We start from the raw sequence: 18,137 nt of genomic DNA on the forward strand, positions 1-18,137 counted from the left end.
TCTCTTTTCTGTCTTGCTCTCTCTTTAATTCAAATTCAATTCAAAAAAGCTTTATTGGCATGTCCATTCATAATGTGTTGCCAAAGCATACAATACTTCCTCTCCTCCCCCTCTTTACCTCTTTACTCTGTTGTTGTGCTCCTCCACATCATCCTTGCTCTAGGTTTTCTTCTCTTTTCCTACCTCTCTTCTCTGGTTTCTTCTCCTCCAAATCTCCTCTCATACCTGCACACCCCTCTCTACATCTTCTCCTTTCTTCTTCTTTTACTCCCTTCCTCTCTCTCCTCTCCTCTCCTCTCCTCTCCTCTCCTCTCTTTCCCCTCTCTCCAGCATTCCTCTCCTCTCCTCTCCTCTCCTCCTCTCCTCTCCTCTCCTCTCTTTCCCCTCTCTCCAGCATTCCTCTCCTCTCCTCTCCTCTCCTCTCCTCTCCTCTTCTCTCCTCTCCTCTCCTCTCTTTCCCCTCTCTCCAGCATTCCTCTCCTCTGGCCTGGGTTGCTTCGCTCCCCTTCGGTGAGTTGTGGGCAGGACGAGTGCCAGAACACTCAGCTCTGGGAAATGAGCCAGCCTCGCTCTCTCTCTCACTCTCTCTCTCTCTCCCCCCTTCTCTCTCTTTATCTCTCTCCCTCTCTCTCTTTCTCTCTCTCCTCCCATCTCTCTCTCTCTCCCTCTCTCTTTCTCTCTTCCCCCATTTCTCTCTCTCTCTCTCTCTCTGTTGTTATTATTGCTCTGTGGGTGGAGACAGGGAACTGTGTTCAGTGCAATATCTTCTCCAAACACTTGAGGAAAACAAAGTGGGGGTTTGTAGAAATCCATCGCCATCACATTGTTTATCACATGCCCCACAAGGCATGATATGCTCTCTCACACTCTATCCCTCTCTGCCTCTCTCACACTCTATCTCTCTCTCTCTCTTCCTGTCTTTGCCTCCATCTCTCTCTCTCTCTTTCTCTCTCTCTCTCTCCTCTCTTTCCATCTCTTTCCATCTCTCTTTCCATCTCTTTCCATCTCTCTTTCCATCTCTCTCTCTCTCTTCCTGTCTTTGCCTCCATCTCTCTCTCTCTCCTCTCTTTCCATCTCTCTCTCTCTCTCTTTCTCTCTCTCTCTCTCTGTTGTTATTATTGCTCTGTGGGTGGAGACAGGGAACTGTGTTCAGTGCAATATCTTCTCCAAACACTTGAGGAAAACAAAGTGGGGTTTGTAGAACCATCGCCATCACATTGTTTATCACATGCCCCACAAGGCATGATATGCTCTCTCACACTCTATCCCTCTCTGCCTCTCTCACACTCTATCCCTCTCTGCCTCTCTCACACTCTATCTCTCTCTCTCTCTCTCCTCTCTTTCCATCTCTTTCCATCTCTCTTTCCATCTCTCTCTCTCTCTCTCTCTCTCTCTCTCTCTCTCCTCTCTTTCCATCTCTCTTTCCATCTCTCTCTCTCTCTGTTGTTATTATTGCTCTGTGGGTGGAGACAGGGAACTGTGTTCAGTGCAATATCTTCTCCAAACACTTGAGGAAAACAAAGTGGGGTTTGTAGAACCATCGCCATCACATTGTTTATCACATGCCCCACAAGGCATGATATGCTCTCTCACACTCTATCCCTCTCTGCCTCTCTCACACTCTATCTCTCTCTCTCTCTCTCTGTTGTTATTATTGCTCTGTGGGTGGAGACAGGGAACTGTGTTCAGTGCAATATCTTCTCCAAACACTTGAGGAAAACAAAGTGGGGTTTGTAGAACCATCGCCATCACATTGTTTATCACATGCCCCACAAGGCATGATATGCTCTCTCACACTCTATCTCTCTCTCTCTCTTCCTGTCTTTGCCTCCATCTCTCTCTCTCTCTCTTCCTGTCTTTGCCTCCATCTCTCTCTCTCTCTCTCTCTGTTGTTATTATTGCTCTGTGCTCTCTCTCTCTTCTTCTTCTCTTTCTTCTCCTCTTTCCATCTCTCTTTTCCATCTCTCTCTCCGCCCGCATGGTTCAGCAGAGCCAATTTCAGCTCGGAGAACAAGAGCAAAGGAGCAGATTGGAAAGAAAAGAATAGAGAGAGTGAGAGAGTGAACGAGAGAGAGCAAGAGAGAGAGAGAGAGACCAACTGACTGACGTGAAGGAGGGCTGCAACGCCTCTGCCAAACCAAATCCGTTAGGCATTTGTCGAACTGTTTGTCCAACAAATGGTTTTTGGTCACAGATATTGGACCGGAGAAGATGACGCGCAGTGTTCATTCTCAGCCTGGTCCGTTTCGCCAGTTAGCCGATAATAAGGCGAGGCGACTCCCTGTTTCCGTGCGGAAGGGGTAGTAGTAACAGGATACAGAGGGCCCCTGATATGTGGCTTTTGTGGTTTAAAAGACTCTAACCGCGGCTGATGGTGTTGCGGAAAAGCGGGAGGCGAGTAATCTGGCTCTATCGGCCGCTCGGCAGAAGGGCCCGATTATCCCTGGTGGATTGTGCCTGAGGAGAGATGCGCCTGGTCTATGAAAAAGCCATTCTGGGTGGAAGGACTTTATTGTTTGTTCTGCTGACTACATATTGAGTGGCTCGTGGATGTATGGCCAAGTGCATATAATGACGATGCCTCTAGCCTCAGGCTATGTGCCTGCTCACACTCCTCCACTGTGCTCCTTTTTTTCCTTGCTTTTCTCCCTCTCCTCTCTCTCTCTCTCTCTCTCTCCCTCTCTCTCTCTCTCTCTCTCTCTCCTCTCTCTCTCTCTCTCTCCTGGCTCCCTGCTTGCTGTGTTCTTAGTGGCTGGCTGGCCTATTGTCACACACAGAGGCTGGGCTTTGCTAAGATGCAGAGAGAGGTTCCAGGCGGTGTCTGATCCTCAGAGCACAATGGAGCACTACCACAGTGTTCCACTGCCCAACAGGGGTTCACTTCCACACCATTCAGCTCAAAAAGAGAGAGAGAGAGAGAGAGAGAGAGAGAAAGTACTAGATGCTGCAGTCATTATAGGCAAACATACAGTAGGCAGACAAAAAAGAGAGAGAGAGAAAAATGGGGTGATAGACGAAGTGAAAGAGTAGAGCTACACAGGCACTCCATCCATGTCGCCCACTTCCCCACAGCCCCCAGCACCATACCCCGTCATCCCTTTTAGCCTAAGAGTCCATTTTGTTTGTGGGGCGTCGGTTGGTGTTTAGGTGAAGATGGAGGAGGTTTCACAGCCCTTTCAGACAGCAGGCCTACGGGCAAGCAGGCAGGCACTTGAGTTTGTCAACCCTCCTAACTGCCCCAGCGGGGGCAAAGCCAGCCAGCGAGGCGGGCAAGCAGGCGGGTGGGTGGGTTGAGAGGGAGGGAGTGAGGGGTGGGAAGGCAAGCATGGAGACAGAGCGCCTCAGGGCTCCAGTTAGCCGGCCGGAAAATTTCCTAATCCCTCCAAGTAGGGGCAAGGAGCCAGGCACCGTTTCCTCTCTCTCTCTCTCTCTCTCTCTCTCTCTCTCTCTCTCCTCTCACCTCTCTACAGAGGCTCCTCACCAGTGGAGCGGTGCCATCTTTCATGCTGGCAGCAGGGTGGCATTGCTGTGGTTTGCCCCCCTGCCATCCTCCATCCATCCGCCATGCCTGATTTCATAACACACAGCTTTGGGCATCTACCTGGCCCTGGGCAGTCTGCTACAAAGGGCTAGAGGAAAATACGTGAAATATTTCACTTAAAAAAAAAAAAAAAAAAAAAAATATATATATATATATATATATTAGGCTGTCAAAATAACTGATTAATTTTGATTAATTAATTTGAGAAAAATAACTGATTAAAAAAAATTAGTGCAGATTAATCGATCTGTATGACCTTTTGACCCGAAAATGCTCTAGTCAGTAAAAATTAGACTGTAAAATGAAGGAGAGAGAAGAAAATGTGCTGCCTGAATCATTGATTGGAACATTTACTTAAAAAATGGCCTGATGGTGTTGGATAAAAAAAATAAAGTGTTGAAAATAAAGTCCTCTGCAATGTCTGCAGCAAGGAATTTGCATATCATAGAGTTCATCAACTCTATCGCACATCAATGCAAAGAAATAAGTGTTGACATTGAGGGGAGTGTTAATTAATTTTCATTGTGTCCCCTAGGTTATATCTGTGGCCTGAAATGCCTTGTATGTGGAAAAAAAAAACTTCTTCCCAAAGCACATTTGAATTTATTTCCTCAGCATATTAGGTCATATCATAGATTATTATGGCAATTATTTGAACAGTGAAAATAATAATAAAAGAGTTTTTGAACTTTAATGTCACTAATGCTGATTATTCCATGATTCATTTGAATTTAAATATTTAAAATACCTTCACAGCAAAAATTATATATGCGATTAATTTAGATTAATTAATCACAGAGTATGTAATTAATTCGATTATTTTTTTTAATCGATTGACAGCCCTAATATTTTTGTTTGTTTGTTTTTTTTTGTTCAATATAAGTGGAAGACCTTGAGGAGCAGAGTTGAAGTTCAAGAACTGTTGCCCCCACTCATCCACCCACTCGCTGTCTTTATTCTTACTATGCTTCTTTAACACAAGCCCACTTCAGTCACGGAAAAGGTCTCTCTGCTAGATAGACTATGTTTGTGAGGGGTCTCCTTATGAGAGAACCAGATGGAGCAGTGATCAGTCAACGCAACTGGCAACCTCTACACTGCTCGAGATGTGACATACATACATACATACATACATACTGTACATGCATACACATACATACATACTTACTGTACATGCATACATACATACATACATTCATACATACATACATACATACTGTACATGCATGCATACATACATACATACATACATACATACATACATACATACATACATACTGTACATACATACATACATACATACTGTACATGCATGCATACATACATACATACATACTGTACATGCATACATACTGTACATGCATACATACATACATACATACTGTACATGCATACATGCATACATACATACATACATATACATGCATACATACATACATACATACATACATACATACATACATACATACATACATACATACATACTGTACATGCATACATACATACATACATACATACTGTACATACATGCATACATACATACATACATACATACATACATACATACATACTGTACATGCATACATACATACATACATACATACATACATACAACATACTGTACATACATACATACATACTGTACATACATACATACATACATGCATACATACATACATACTGTACATACATACATACATACTGTACATGCATACATACATACATACTGTACATACATGCATACATACATACATACTGTACATGCATACATACATACATACATACATACTGTACATGCATACATACATACATACTGTACATACATACATACATACTGTAACATACTGTACATGCATACATACATACATACATACATACATACATACATACATACATACATACTGTACATGCATACATACATACTGTACATACATACATACATACATACATGCATACATACATACATACATACATACATACATACATACATACTGTACATACATACATACATACTGTACATGCATACATGCATACATACATACTGTACATACATACATACATACATACTGTATTATGCATGAAACGTATACATACACCGCATACATACATGCCATTGCCATTGCCATACATACTGTACACATTAATGCATATTGCGTTACTGTACATGCATGCACACATACATACTGTACATGCATACATACATACATACATGCATACATACTGTACATGCATACATACATAAATGTATACATACTGTACATGCATACATACATACATACATACATACATACATACTGTACATGCATACTGTACATGAATACATACATACATACATACTGTACATGCATGCACACATACATACATACATACATACATGCATGCATACATACATACATACATACATACATACATACATACATACATACACACACACACACACACACACACACACACACACACCACACACACATACATACATACATACATACATACATACTGTACATGCATACTTTACATGAATACATACATACATACTGTACATGCATGCATTATTACATACATACATGTTATATGCATAGTTATTGAAATTAAAGATATATATTAAATGACATATTCAATATCAATAACACACATCATTGTCTCTTGCTTTGATTGAGTAAGGCACCAGGGGAGGTCTGACGATGAAATAGTTTACTCAGCGTGACTCATGAAGCTGCCATACATTGCCTTCAGCAGTGCTCCATCCAGTTGTCCATCAATTTGCACGTGTCTGTGTGTGTGTGTGTGTGTGTGTGTGTGTGTGTGTGTGTGTGTGCATGTGTATGTGTGTGCATGTGTGTGTATGTATGTATGTATGTATGTGTGTGTGTGTGTGTGTGTGCGCATGTGTATGTGTGTGCGTGTGTATATGTATGTGTGTGTGTATGTATGTATATGTGTGTGTGTGTGTGTGTGTGTGTGTGTGTGTGTGAAAGCAGCTGATCAGTACTTTTACTGTCTCTCAATGACATGTTCTCTTCATGCGCCATGTCTCAGCTCACTGTCAGACCTTTTACTTGAAATGAAACACACGGTGACGTCTGAGGGGTGTGTGATCTCAAGCCATCGAAAAGAAAAAGTGTTCGGTGACGCGCTACTGTCAACGTTGGCAGATCGTATGTCTGTCAGGAACGTTTTCACCGCCAGGCACAGCGTCAAGACCTCTCTGAAGTATAAAACAAACGCCTTCCTTTCTTTCAAGCATTCAACATCTCAAACAGTTAAGGCTTATAAACTGAATTGCTTGTGAAATTCTGATTCATACTTACCACAGGACTACATGCCTGTCGTCGACAACTGAGGATAAATTGCTGACAGAGAGAGGCTGCGGTTTCATTCAGAGATGAATATGGTCCATAATGCTCATTTAATTTCTCCTCCTTCCTAGAGATTACTGGATGGAATGTTCCACAGAATGTCTCCCCTGTATGTTCTTTTGGTTTCTTCAAATATGTTCCATAAAGTAACAGTATTCTGGTTTGTACAATTTTGCAAAGTGTTTTCAAAGTTTTCAAGGTGAAGGTTTCAAGCTAGTAGTATCATCCTTAATTGATTTTGACAGTGGTTTTGTGTTCTGGATGCAAGATAACTGAAAGCAGAAACTATAAGAACACATTTTGTACAGCACAATGTTAGAAAGTATAAATCAGAATTTATCAGTTTGCACGCTGACTTGCTTTTTTGAGTGCCAACAGTGCTATTGGTGTTTACAAGGCAAGTCTGTTGGCTTTTAGTCAGTCAACTCTGTTTTCCAACAATTTCTGACCAAAACGGTCCCTGTTTATTTCCTAAGTGCGAACTTTGGGTCTCTCTCCAGTACAGTCAGGTTTATCAGACTGCCCTCTGTTATCAATCACCGGTCGGCTTGTCTTCCGCACTGCCTTTTAGCTGACATTTAGAAGGCATTATTATTCAAATGGACTGGCGTTGCAGCGAGTGCGTTTCAGGAGTGGAGTCTGGCATGGAGCTCCACTCCCAGCGGTAGCCGAGCGCCCGCCTTTTGGCATCGCCCGTGCCAGCCAGTGCCAGCAGCGCCACAGGTGTGCTTCTGCGTCCTCCGCCTCAAGGTGAACTACTTCCTCCCACGCCAGCTTTCCACCACAACTTCACCCGATGTGTGGTTTGGGGTGGGGGGGTGGGGGGCTATTTATTTATTTATTTATGACTTAATTTAGACCTCACAAGCTTTTGCCTACAACTTCACCTAATAGGTGTGTGTGTGTGTGTGTGTGTTTGTGTGTGTGTGTGTGTGTGAAGCTTTTTCTTCTCTGCCTTTACTTTGGACTGAGACTTGCATCAGGCACCATTTTTTTTACTGTGTACATCTTTGTGGGCACACTATTTCTCTTCTCTTCCTACTTCCACTACGTCAGCTCTCTACTGCAACTTAACCTGGTGTGTGTGTGTGTGTGTAGGGGTGTGTGTGTGTGTGTGTGTGTGTGTGAGAGCCTCTTTCGGCTTTGTCTTCACTCACTTTGGACTGGGACTTGCATTAGACCTTGGACAAAAAAGATGCTCTCTGCCAAGGACTCGCTTTCTGTCATACTCTGACCGCACGGCTACAAGTCACAAAAGTCCTGCCACCTTTTCACAAAGTCATTGGCACTGGATAGTTTTACCACACAAGCACAAAGGGAATTGCTGTTGTTTGTGAACCTGGCTTGCGTCTCCTTTCAGATTCTCATAGAGGGTACAATCCCCCCCCCCCCCCCCACACACACACACACACACACCTCCACCCACCATCAACCCTCCAAAAGCCAGAGGCCTCCATCGATCACCTGCAGCCTCTCTAAACACATAGCTGATGAAATGAATGGTAGCTGTGTTTAAGTCCAATTCCCTCAGCCTCTTCAAACCGATATCGGTCATTGTTACCAGAGACGATGACAGAGACCCCCGCAGCTGCCTCTGGAATAAATGGCAGTTTGATAGCTCTCATTGTTGGTCAGGACCCAGGAGGCTGGCAAGGCCCTGATTGGCCACTTACTGTATAGTTACACGCCGACTTTGAATCAGAGTGAACCCACCACCGGCTGAACTAAAAAGCACAATTACAAAAGCAGCAAGAGAAAGAAAGAAATGGGGGAGGGAGAGAGGGAGGGAGGGAGAGAGGGAGGGAGGGAGGGAAGAAGAAGAGGAAGATGTGAGGGGGGGAGGGGAAGAAGAAGAGGAAGATGAGGGGGGGGGGGAGGGAGGGGGAGGGAGGGAAGAAGAAGAGGAAGATGTGAGGGGGGGAGGGAGAGAGGGAGGGGAAGAAGAAGAGGAAGATGTGAGGGGGGGAGGGGAAGAAGAAGAGGAAGATGTGAGGGGGAAACAAAAACAAAAGAGAGAGAGGGAGGGGAAAACAACAAAAGGGAGGGGGGAGGGGAAGAAGAATTTATTTTTTTAAGGGGGGGAGGGAGAGAGGGAGGGATGGGAACAAAACAAAAGAAGAAGAGGAATTATTTTAGGGGGAGGGAAGAAGAAGAAAAAGATCTTTATGGGGGAGGGAGAGAGAAGAGGGATTAAGGGAAGAAGAGGAAGATATTTAGGGGGGGAGGGGAAAAGAAACATTTAAAACAGATGTGAGGGGGAGGGGGGAAGAAAGGAGGGAGGGAGGGGAAGAAGAAGAGGAAAGATGAGGGGGGAGGGGGAAGAGAGATAGGATTTTAAATTAGGGAGAAGTTAAGAGAGAGAGAGGGAGCTTAGAAATGGAGAAAAAAAAGTCATGCGGATGAATGGAGTGAGGAGGTGAAAAAGAATGATGAAAAAAGAAAGAGAGAGAAAAAAGAGAGATCGAGGGGGAGAGTTGAATGGCTTGTAACCAAGGGCAACACCTCAAAGCAACCTCGTTATCACAGATGCTTGTTTGCTCTTCAACCCGGTGAATATTGAGTCCGCTTGAAGGTGTTTCCATCTCCAGTCAGGTGACCGGTCCATGGTGACCGCGCCTGCCACATGTCCTCTCTCACCCTCCCACGCCGTGCTGCGGGATCGTGCTCATTACGCCGTGACCTCTCCATTATCCTTCCCACGGCAGCCCCTATGCTGTATGCTTATGGGAATTCCAGAGCATAGTGGTGGTTCAGTGTCACTGTTCAGCACTTTGTTGTGATGCAGGTGATTTTCAGCTCTCCTTTGTCTCCTGTCTCTCCACAAATAGATTTGAGGATTTAAATGCAGGAAGGCACAGATGAGGGTCTTAATGTCCCTAAAGATTTAGAAGTTTGTGCACTGGGCTGCCGGTATGTACTAACTAAGGATTTCACAATAGCAGCGGCATTGTGTTTTCGTGCTGTGAGTAGGGGCTTATTCTGGATGGTTGAAACTTTTGAAGTGGTTGTGTTTGGCCACATCAGTCACTGCTGGAGTGTTCTGGAGGTGTTCTGGAAGTTATCTGCCTTTCATTCACATTCACATTCCTAATGTCGCAGCGAAGCAGACTCATTTCACTCATTATGCACACTTAATGAATGGATTTGTGTTTGCATTTGTTTTGTTAAAGTGTAAATATTACTGCAGGAACGGGTCATTTAGCCGCTGCTGCATGGCAGCTGGACTCCTACAGAAAGTGTGTGTCACAGGAAGCCTTGAACGTCTGCAGTGTCTGGAGCTCATCCACATTTGCTAATTAGCATAATTCTTCATACTTTGAGGTAGAACTAATGTGTGAAGTTCGTTTGGCAGGCAAGTTTTTTTTTTCTTAAAAAAGAACTGAAATATAGCAGCGGCTTAACTTTCCGACCCTTCGCCGCTTAAAACAGAACGACCCACAATGGCTACCGCTCCTGCGGCTCCCACACGCTACCAGTTGCAGTCACAGTGGGAGGGGGTACACGCTTGATTAAAGCAACACCAAATAACTTTTCCTCTGTCCCACGCACGCTATTTGTTTATCCAGCACTGGCTTTGCAAATAACGATGTCAGACAAGGTAGAATATGCTGCATGATTTTACGAAAGTACGATGTATTGCGACATCAAATGCAAGTCAAATTTGTAGTTTCTTATGTCTCATTCCATCGAACTGCAGATCCGCTACCCGATCTGGCAAACTTACATAGTGCGGTTATAACCGACAGAGGGCCGTGAAGCGAATGCAGAAGTGCCGTTCACCCTGTTACGAGTTGATTAACCACTGAAACGATTTTGGAAACATTATTTTAAGGTACAAAACACTCTTTGGTGTTGCTTTAAATGAGCCGCTGTTGCTATATAACCCCCGGGCCATTTTTGGAGGTTGCGTGGACGTCTCACAAATGCATGCTGGGTACGGTAGCCACAAATATGAGCCCAAGGGAGGGGGATAAAAGGGCACCAGAGTGGAGCCATAATTAGGCCAGGTTCAGATACCGATGCAGAGCCACAGCCCAGCCCAGCGAGTCCTTGCAAAGGACGGCGTGCCACCATGGTCTGGCTCCTGAGGGCCGGCGGCGACTGAGCGGCAGACAGGTACGGTTCTTAATGACCTGTGAAATGACTTGTTAAGGATGCCAAGCCAGGGGTGCGTGTCTGGCCCCCAGCTTTCCTAGAGTGTGTGTGGGTGGGTGGGTGACTGTGTAGTGTGAGTGTGTGTGTGTGTGTGTGTGTGTGTGTGTGTGCTTATGTGAGCGTGTGTTTGTGTAGGTGTGTGTTATTTTAATTGTGTATGCATGAGTATGTTTGTGTCTGTCTGTCTGTCTGTCTGTGTGTGTGTGGTGTGTGTGTGAGAGAGAGAGAGAGAGAGTGTGCCTATATGTATGTGTGTATGAGAGAGACAGCTAGTTTGTTACACAAAGTGCTACACAGCAGGGAACACATTTGTGTCTGTCGTCGTGGCCTCCACCTCCGCAGTGCTCAGTGCTCAGCAGTCATCAGAAAAATCCAATATCCACTTCCCCCCTCGCCTCACTCTTTTTCATTTTTTGATAGCATCGCATATTTCTCACAACACCTGAGGGTGCCCTCACCCAGCCCGCTTACCTAGGTGAAATGGATAGGCTTAAGCCTGTGTGTGTGTGTTTGTTGTGTGTGTGTCTGTTGTGTGTTTGTCTGTTGTGTGTATGTCTGTTGTGTGTGTGTGTGTTGTGCACATGCTGTGTGTGTGTGTGTGTGTGTGTGTGTGTGCTTAACCGATTTCATGCTGTTTGACTGACTGATGGTGTGTGTGTGTGCGTGTATGTGCGTGTGTGTGAGTCAGTCAGTCAGTAAGTCAAACAGCATGAAAACAGCAGCCCATAATGAAGGCCACAATGGGTTGTCATGGCTCCTAGAGCGCTCTCTGGAGTTTTTGAGCCCTGGCGTGTGTGTGTGTGTGTGTGTGTGTGTGTGTGTGTGTGTGTGGACACACTCGTAGTGGAGAGGCTTGCTCTCTCCCTGGTCATCTGGAGCCTGATAAATGACCCTCTGCTCGCCCACCTCTGTAAGGGCACAGAGTGCGTACAGAGTGGTAACAGTGCGCCTAGGCCTACTGTTAAACACCTGAAAAATATTAAGCTGCTGTTTTCTTTTCATGACGAGCACTAGGCCTACGCTTGAATGATTTATGACTGAATGGAACGTTGTGTTGAGTTTACACTAATCATCATCTTCTAATGTATCCTTATGTTGAGATGTCCATTCTCTTTGCCCTAGGCTATCATTTGTGCGCGAAGCATGTTTCAATTAAGACAGTACACAAGCTATTTTTATTGTTGTAATATTGAATGATTTCATGAATAAATTGTATGCACAGTACATTGGACGGCCAACGCAAGGGGCAACTCTTCTCTTCAATTTCCCTTCCAAATTACATTTTATTGTCTGAAGACATCTATCGCAAGAATTTAACATTCTAACAGCAAAAGCAAAGCAAATGCAAGCTGACCAAAGTGCAGTCGGTTCTCCCGCCATGGTTTTGGAAATCACACACCTGCTGCATCTGAAGGCCCATGCACATAAGGCCTATGACTATCACTCTACACGCCTCTGTTGCACGCCACAATTTAATTTACTATAGCTGATCCTGCCTCCTGGCTCCCCAAAATGCCGTGATCATGTGAACAGATCAGCAGGTCGGCAAATTTTCACCTCGCTTTCAGACACAAAAAGACGGCAAAAAGATGTCCCCTCTTCCCGCAAATTTAGCGTGATCTCTGTGTGAAAAGGCCTAGAGCTTTAGTAGCAGTGAAACCAATACCAGTAATCTGATCTGTGGAGTACATGCAGTCTGCAGCTTTTGCTTCTGTCTGTTTTTTTCCCCTGGAGGGCTTGAGGCTGATGCTGAGCTGTGTGTGTGTGTGTGTGTGTGCGTGTGTGTGCACTTTATATTTACCTCTTTTTCTCTCAGTATTTCCCTCTCCGCCTTTCTCCACTTCTATCGATACTGCCTTAGACTCGATGTTCGACTAACTCTCTTCCTCTCTCTATCTCTCTCTCCCTCTCTCTATCTCTCTCTCTATATCTTTTACGAGGTAAGATCCACATGTAAAGAATAGCAGTGCCCATGAATGGTATAGACACCCCCCCTTCAGTATCATATCAGCTCTGCCTATACAATGCCCATTCCAATGAATAATTCCTTGTGTGGTCTTCAAAGTGATGTTAGGACGCTATTTGTACATGAGTTGAAGACAAAAAAGTGCAGAAATAAAATAAAGATTTTTTTTTTCAATAACAGGGTTGTCTCTTCCCTCCAGGCTGCCCACGATAATAGTTATTTGCGCCGTGTTGATGTATTGGTGACTCACTGGGTTTCAATAGCGTAGCCCTCACACTCTGCTCTGCATCTTAAACCCAGGCGGTGAATGTAATATCTATGCCTCTCCCAGCGCTCAGCAGCCAGCGAGATTGATCTGGGTTTGTGAGAGAAAGCTTTATATTAGTAATCTCTTTATTAGCACACACGCTCGGCTACCCTCCCGCTATTGATCGCCTTTTGGGCAAGACCAGTACGCGCACAAGGAAGTGCTAATGTTTAGAATGGCCGCTGTCTTCTCTGTTCTCTTCCTCTCCCCTTTGCCCTCTCTCTCTCTCTCTCTCTACCTCCATTTCAATCTCTCTCTCATCATTTTTTTTTTTTACCAAGGTTCAGAGAAGCAAATCTCTGTGTGTGTAGGAAGTTTGATGGTAACTCATTCTTGTTTTAGTATTCTGTTTAAGAACCTTCTCTGTGTCTCTGTGTGTGTGTGTGTGTGTGTGTGTTTCTAGGCATGGGACACGCTGTGCCGGGGAGGTGGCCGCCGTCGCTAGCAACGGCATCTGTGGTGTGGGTGTGGCTTACAATGCCAAGATTGGAGGTGAGTGAAGAACCGTGGGAAATCATCGCGACACTCCCAACAACAATCTTGTTCCCAGAGAAGCTATCAAACAAACAAAACAAACAAACAAAACACCATTGTGTTCCAGCACAAATCTGCCTCTCACATCTCCTCCCTAATCACCTTCCCACCATTAACCGGCCTCTGGCAGCATATCATATGGAGAATTGAAATCCAATTCGGCATCTGATTATTCTGATTATTCTTCTGCTTCATCTCAGGGCCTGTTGTGAGCTTTTTGCATCCAAAGATGTGATCTATATTCATTCAGTTTTATAGCTCACTGCAGTGCTGTTTGTGTAACGTGTTGCTGCTTGAGGGTGTGGTAGTTGTTGTGTTATAAAGTATGCCTCGACCATCATGTTTGCGTGCATTAGTGTTGTATAATGTGTGTGTGTGTGTGTACACATGCTCTTACATTTGTAAATACAGTAGTACACTCCAGATATACCTTTTCATCAGTATGTGTGTGTGTCCTAGCCTGACGAGCCAGACCCACATTAAAATGTAGGGTCTGGGCACTCACCGTTCGCAGTGCTCAGTCCGAGGGGGGATAATCAGTTGTCTTTCAAATTCCCTCTGTAACGCTAAGGACGCGGCAGCGCTATGAGTCGATGTGTTTCCCCACCAAGGAGCTAGTTGGCTAGTTCAAGCGTTTGCCAACTTAATAAAAAAGCTTAACTTCGTGTCACACTGTTCGCCAACAGTAACATCCATCTTATTTGTTTTCAAGTACCAGGGAATTCAAGCCAAACCATTGCAACTCTGCCATCAATCATTATGTTAAGCCCACCTTACGACTCTATACACGATTTCATTGGCCTGATTGAGTTTCGATTTCTGGAGCTCACAAGCCAACGGAGAGTTGCTAGACTAGCCGCTAGGGGCGCGTCTAGATTTCTAGGCTATGTGTGTCCCCTTGTTATTGAACATTGACCTTTGTGTCAACACCTTGATCTGCTGATTGACATTCATGTGCGCGTGCGTATGTGTGTGTGGTGTTTACTGATGTTCCAAGGTTAGTGCTAGAGTGTCGTGTCCTACCTCGTATGGACAGGAATTTCATGCAAGGCTTTCCATGCAAGGTGTTTCTCTGCCCTGTTCTCCTCAGTGAGTGTGTCCTACTCAGCGAGTGTGTTCGCTCCGATAGTCAGGGTTTATTCTAGTGTTGTTGTATTACTGTCTGTGTCACCAGTAATCACTGCTCTATCTCTCCGTCACACTCTCTTTCTTCCGTCTCTCTCTCTCTTTTTCTTTCTCTCACACACTCTCTCTCTCTCTGTTTTTCTCGTCATGTTTTCATTACCAGTGTTATGCTCAGACGAGCACAAAGATGGTTTTCCGATCTGTTTGTGTGGCCCTCAACCCCCTCCCTCTCTGTCTCTCTCTCTCTTGATCTCTCTCTCTCTCTCTCACTCTCTCTCTCTCTCTTTCTTTCCCTCACCGTCTTTTCTCTGTTATCCTCTCCTCCAGCACCATCTTATTTTTTTCTCGCTATTAGGGGGTGCGATTTCCTTTCTGCTGTCTCAGTGTTTTCACTGGTGTCAGAGGCTCTAACTCTGTGTGTGTGTGTGTGTGTGTGTATGTGCGTGCGTGCATGCGTGCGTGAGAGAGGAGAGAGAGAGAGAGAGAATATGATCAAAGCCTCTGTCAGTACTGCCCTGTAAGCCATTTAGGATAAAAGGCTTGACTAAATGAATTCAGTATATGAAGGTAAATATGTATGTGTCAGGGTGATTTGTTTGTGGGTAGGTGTGTGCTTATCTGCACATATATGTGTGTGTGTGTGTGTGTATGTGCTCATCAGGACAGGACAGTGTGTGTGTGTGTGTGTGTGTGTGTGTGTGTATGTGCTCATCAGGACAGTGTGTGTATGTATGTGTATGCTGATCTGAACGTGTGTGTTGGTAGGTGTATGCTTTCCCTCAGCCTCAACAACCAGCACACCTACAAATACAGTACAGCGCAACATGTGTTCTTGCGTAAATATATGCACCTCTGTGTGTGTGTGTGTGTGTGTGTGTGTGTGTGTGTGTGTGTCTGTGTGTGTGTCTGTGTGTGTGTCTGTGTGTGTGTGTGTGTCTGTGTGTGTGTGTGTGTCTGTGTGTGTGTGTGTGTGTGTCTGTGTGTGTGTGTGTGTGTGTGTGGTCGATTGGGGAGCTGACTGAGGTGGTGGAGGTTCCCTTCCTCCCAGTGACTCAACAGTCAGCACATTCATAGCTATAGTGCCGTGTGTGGGTGTGTGTGTGTGTCTATGCTCATATTGCACCTCTCTGTGTGTGTGTGTGTGTCTATGCTCATATTGCACCTCTGTGTGTGTGTGTGTGTGTGTGTGTGTGCGCAGGCGTGCGTATGCTGGACGGCGAGGTGACTGATGTAGTGGAGGCACGCTCCCTGAGCCTCTACAACCAGTACATCCACATCTACAGCGCCAGCTGGGGACCCGAGGACGACGGCAAGACTGTGGATGGCCCTGCCAAGATGGCCAAGGAGGCCTTCCAAACAGGGGTCGCAGAGGTCAGCACACACACACACACACTCACCACACACACACACACACACACACACACACACACACACAAATTGATCCGTACACTCCTACCTAGACACGTACTTGAGCTTAAGCAGAGCCACACTGTACTAGATGCTCCGCTTAACTCTGACGCATGCTCTCCAATCTAGTATCTCGCCTGCACTCGCCCGTCTGCCCACACACACACAGACACACACACACACACACACAGCACCATTGCGCCAGTGGCCGTTTTAATTAAGAGGGTTATCTAAGCTGATCAAATTTGTCGGACGTCACTTGTTATGTGCCATCGGAGCTAAATGCAGGGTGGCCGCTGAATGTCTGTGTGTGTGTGTGTGTGTGTGTGTGTCTCAGAGAGAGATCGCTCTCTGACAATCACACATTTGTTTGGTTGTTTGTCTCCAGGCAATACTCTCTTTCTTTCTTCTTTCTTTCTTTTATTATGTCTTTCTTTTGCTCTCTCATTCTCTTTCTCCTCCAATGGACCTCAAAGGCAGTCACTTTTGTTGTCATGTCCCCCCCTCTCTCTCTCTTTTTCTCTCTCTCCCATCCCTCTCTCTCTCTCTCTTTCACAATCATGTACCTCCTTGTGCTTCTTGCACTCTGCAAGTCTTTTGGCTGTTTTCCCTCATTTTCTCCTTGTCTGTCTGTTTGTTTACCCTGTTTATTTTTTCCTTCTCTCCCTCTCTCCCTCTCTCTCTCTCTCTCTCCCTCCATCTGTCTCTCTCTCTGTTTTGTTTTGTTCTCTCCTGCTCTCTGAGTCACGCTGTGTTTGCGTGTTTAAATTCTCTCCCTCTGAATGTCAGGGGAATATTAAGAAGCAAAGTCACAGATTGGGGCGTTTTGGAGACGGAACACAGGCGCGACCTGGGCGCTAAACGAGACGTCACAAAGTGGATGCACGCGGCCCCTGGCGCTGTTGTCGTGGTAACAGCAGCATGATGCAAGCCCTGCTTTGAGTAATGCAAGTGTGCGATCTGAATGGGCTGCTGTCAATGATGTAAGGGCGCAGTAAGTGTGATGTTTCGAGACACGCTGCAGACGTGAGTGTGAGTGTGAGTGTGTGCTGACGGAGATGGAGGCGTGAAGGAGCCACGCTCCGCACTACTCTGCTTTACTCCAGCGCTTAACTTTTAACTGACGCAAAACCCTGGAGGCACAGCAGTGTGTGTGTTTTTTAAAAGTGTTAACGTGTAGGCACACTTTCAAGAGCTGTACAGTACATACTGTACCTTCCCCCTCCTGTCTCTACCTCTTTTCTGACTCTATCTATTTCTACATTCTGTTTTCATCCCTCTCTCTCTCTCTCTCTCTCTCTCTCTCTCTTTGTTTCTCTCTACACTCTTTCAAGTAGCCTGAACAGATGGTGAGAAGTGCAGAAAGAGGATGAGGAGAGACAGAGAGGTGAGGTGAAGGGTTTGGAGGCTTCCTGTGCCCAGCTGGTGAGCGTGACGTCGCCAGGCCCTGACATTGGGCGCTGCTGTTGTGTCCACCTGTCCTCAAGCACGCAAAGCTCGTGTTCAGCGGTCATCGTATGCGTCGTCCACGTCACAGGCTGGCGTGGCTGGTGTGCGTCCTGCGTGTTTTGTTCTGTAGGGAGCGAGCTGGTGTGCGTCCTGCGTGTTTTGTTCTGTAGGGAGCGGGCAGGCTTTGCTGGTGTGCGTCCTGCGTGTTTTGTTCTGTAGGGAGCGAGCTGGTGTGCGTCCTGCGTGTTTTGTTCTGTAGGGAGCGGGCAAGCTTTGCTGGTGTGCGTCCTGCGTGTT

At 45.5% G+C, this 18,137-nt stretch overlaps 1 protein-coding gene across 4 annotated transcripts in view; it reads left to right on the forward strand.

Annotated features, from left to right (window-relative positions):
• Positions 1–18,137, forward strand: part of furinb (furin (paired basic amino acid cleaving enzyme) b) — an 87,143-nt gene that overhangs the window by 46,664 nt on the left and 22,342 nt on the right. For all 4 annotated transcript variants that reach the window (XM_048256480.1, XM_048256483.1, XM_048256481.1 and 1 more), the window contains exons 7-8: positions 13,729–13,817; positions 16,183–16,355. In XM_048256480.1, coding sequence (XP_048112437.1) covers positions 13,729–13,817; positions 16,183–16,355 — 262 coding nt within the window. The remainder of the gene's footprint in view (positions 1–13,728; positions 13,818–16,182; positions 16,356–18,137) is intronic.

Source organism: Alosa alosa, chromosome 11 (genome assembly GCF_017589495.1).
Source record: "Alosa alosa isolate M-15738 ecotype Scorff River chromosome 11, AALO_Geno_1.1, whole genome shotgun sequence".
Lineage (NCBI taxonomy): Eukaryota > Metazoa > Chordata > Actinopteri > Clupeiformes > Clupeidae > Alosa > Alosa alosa.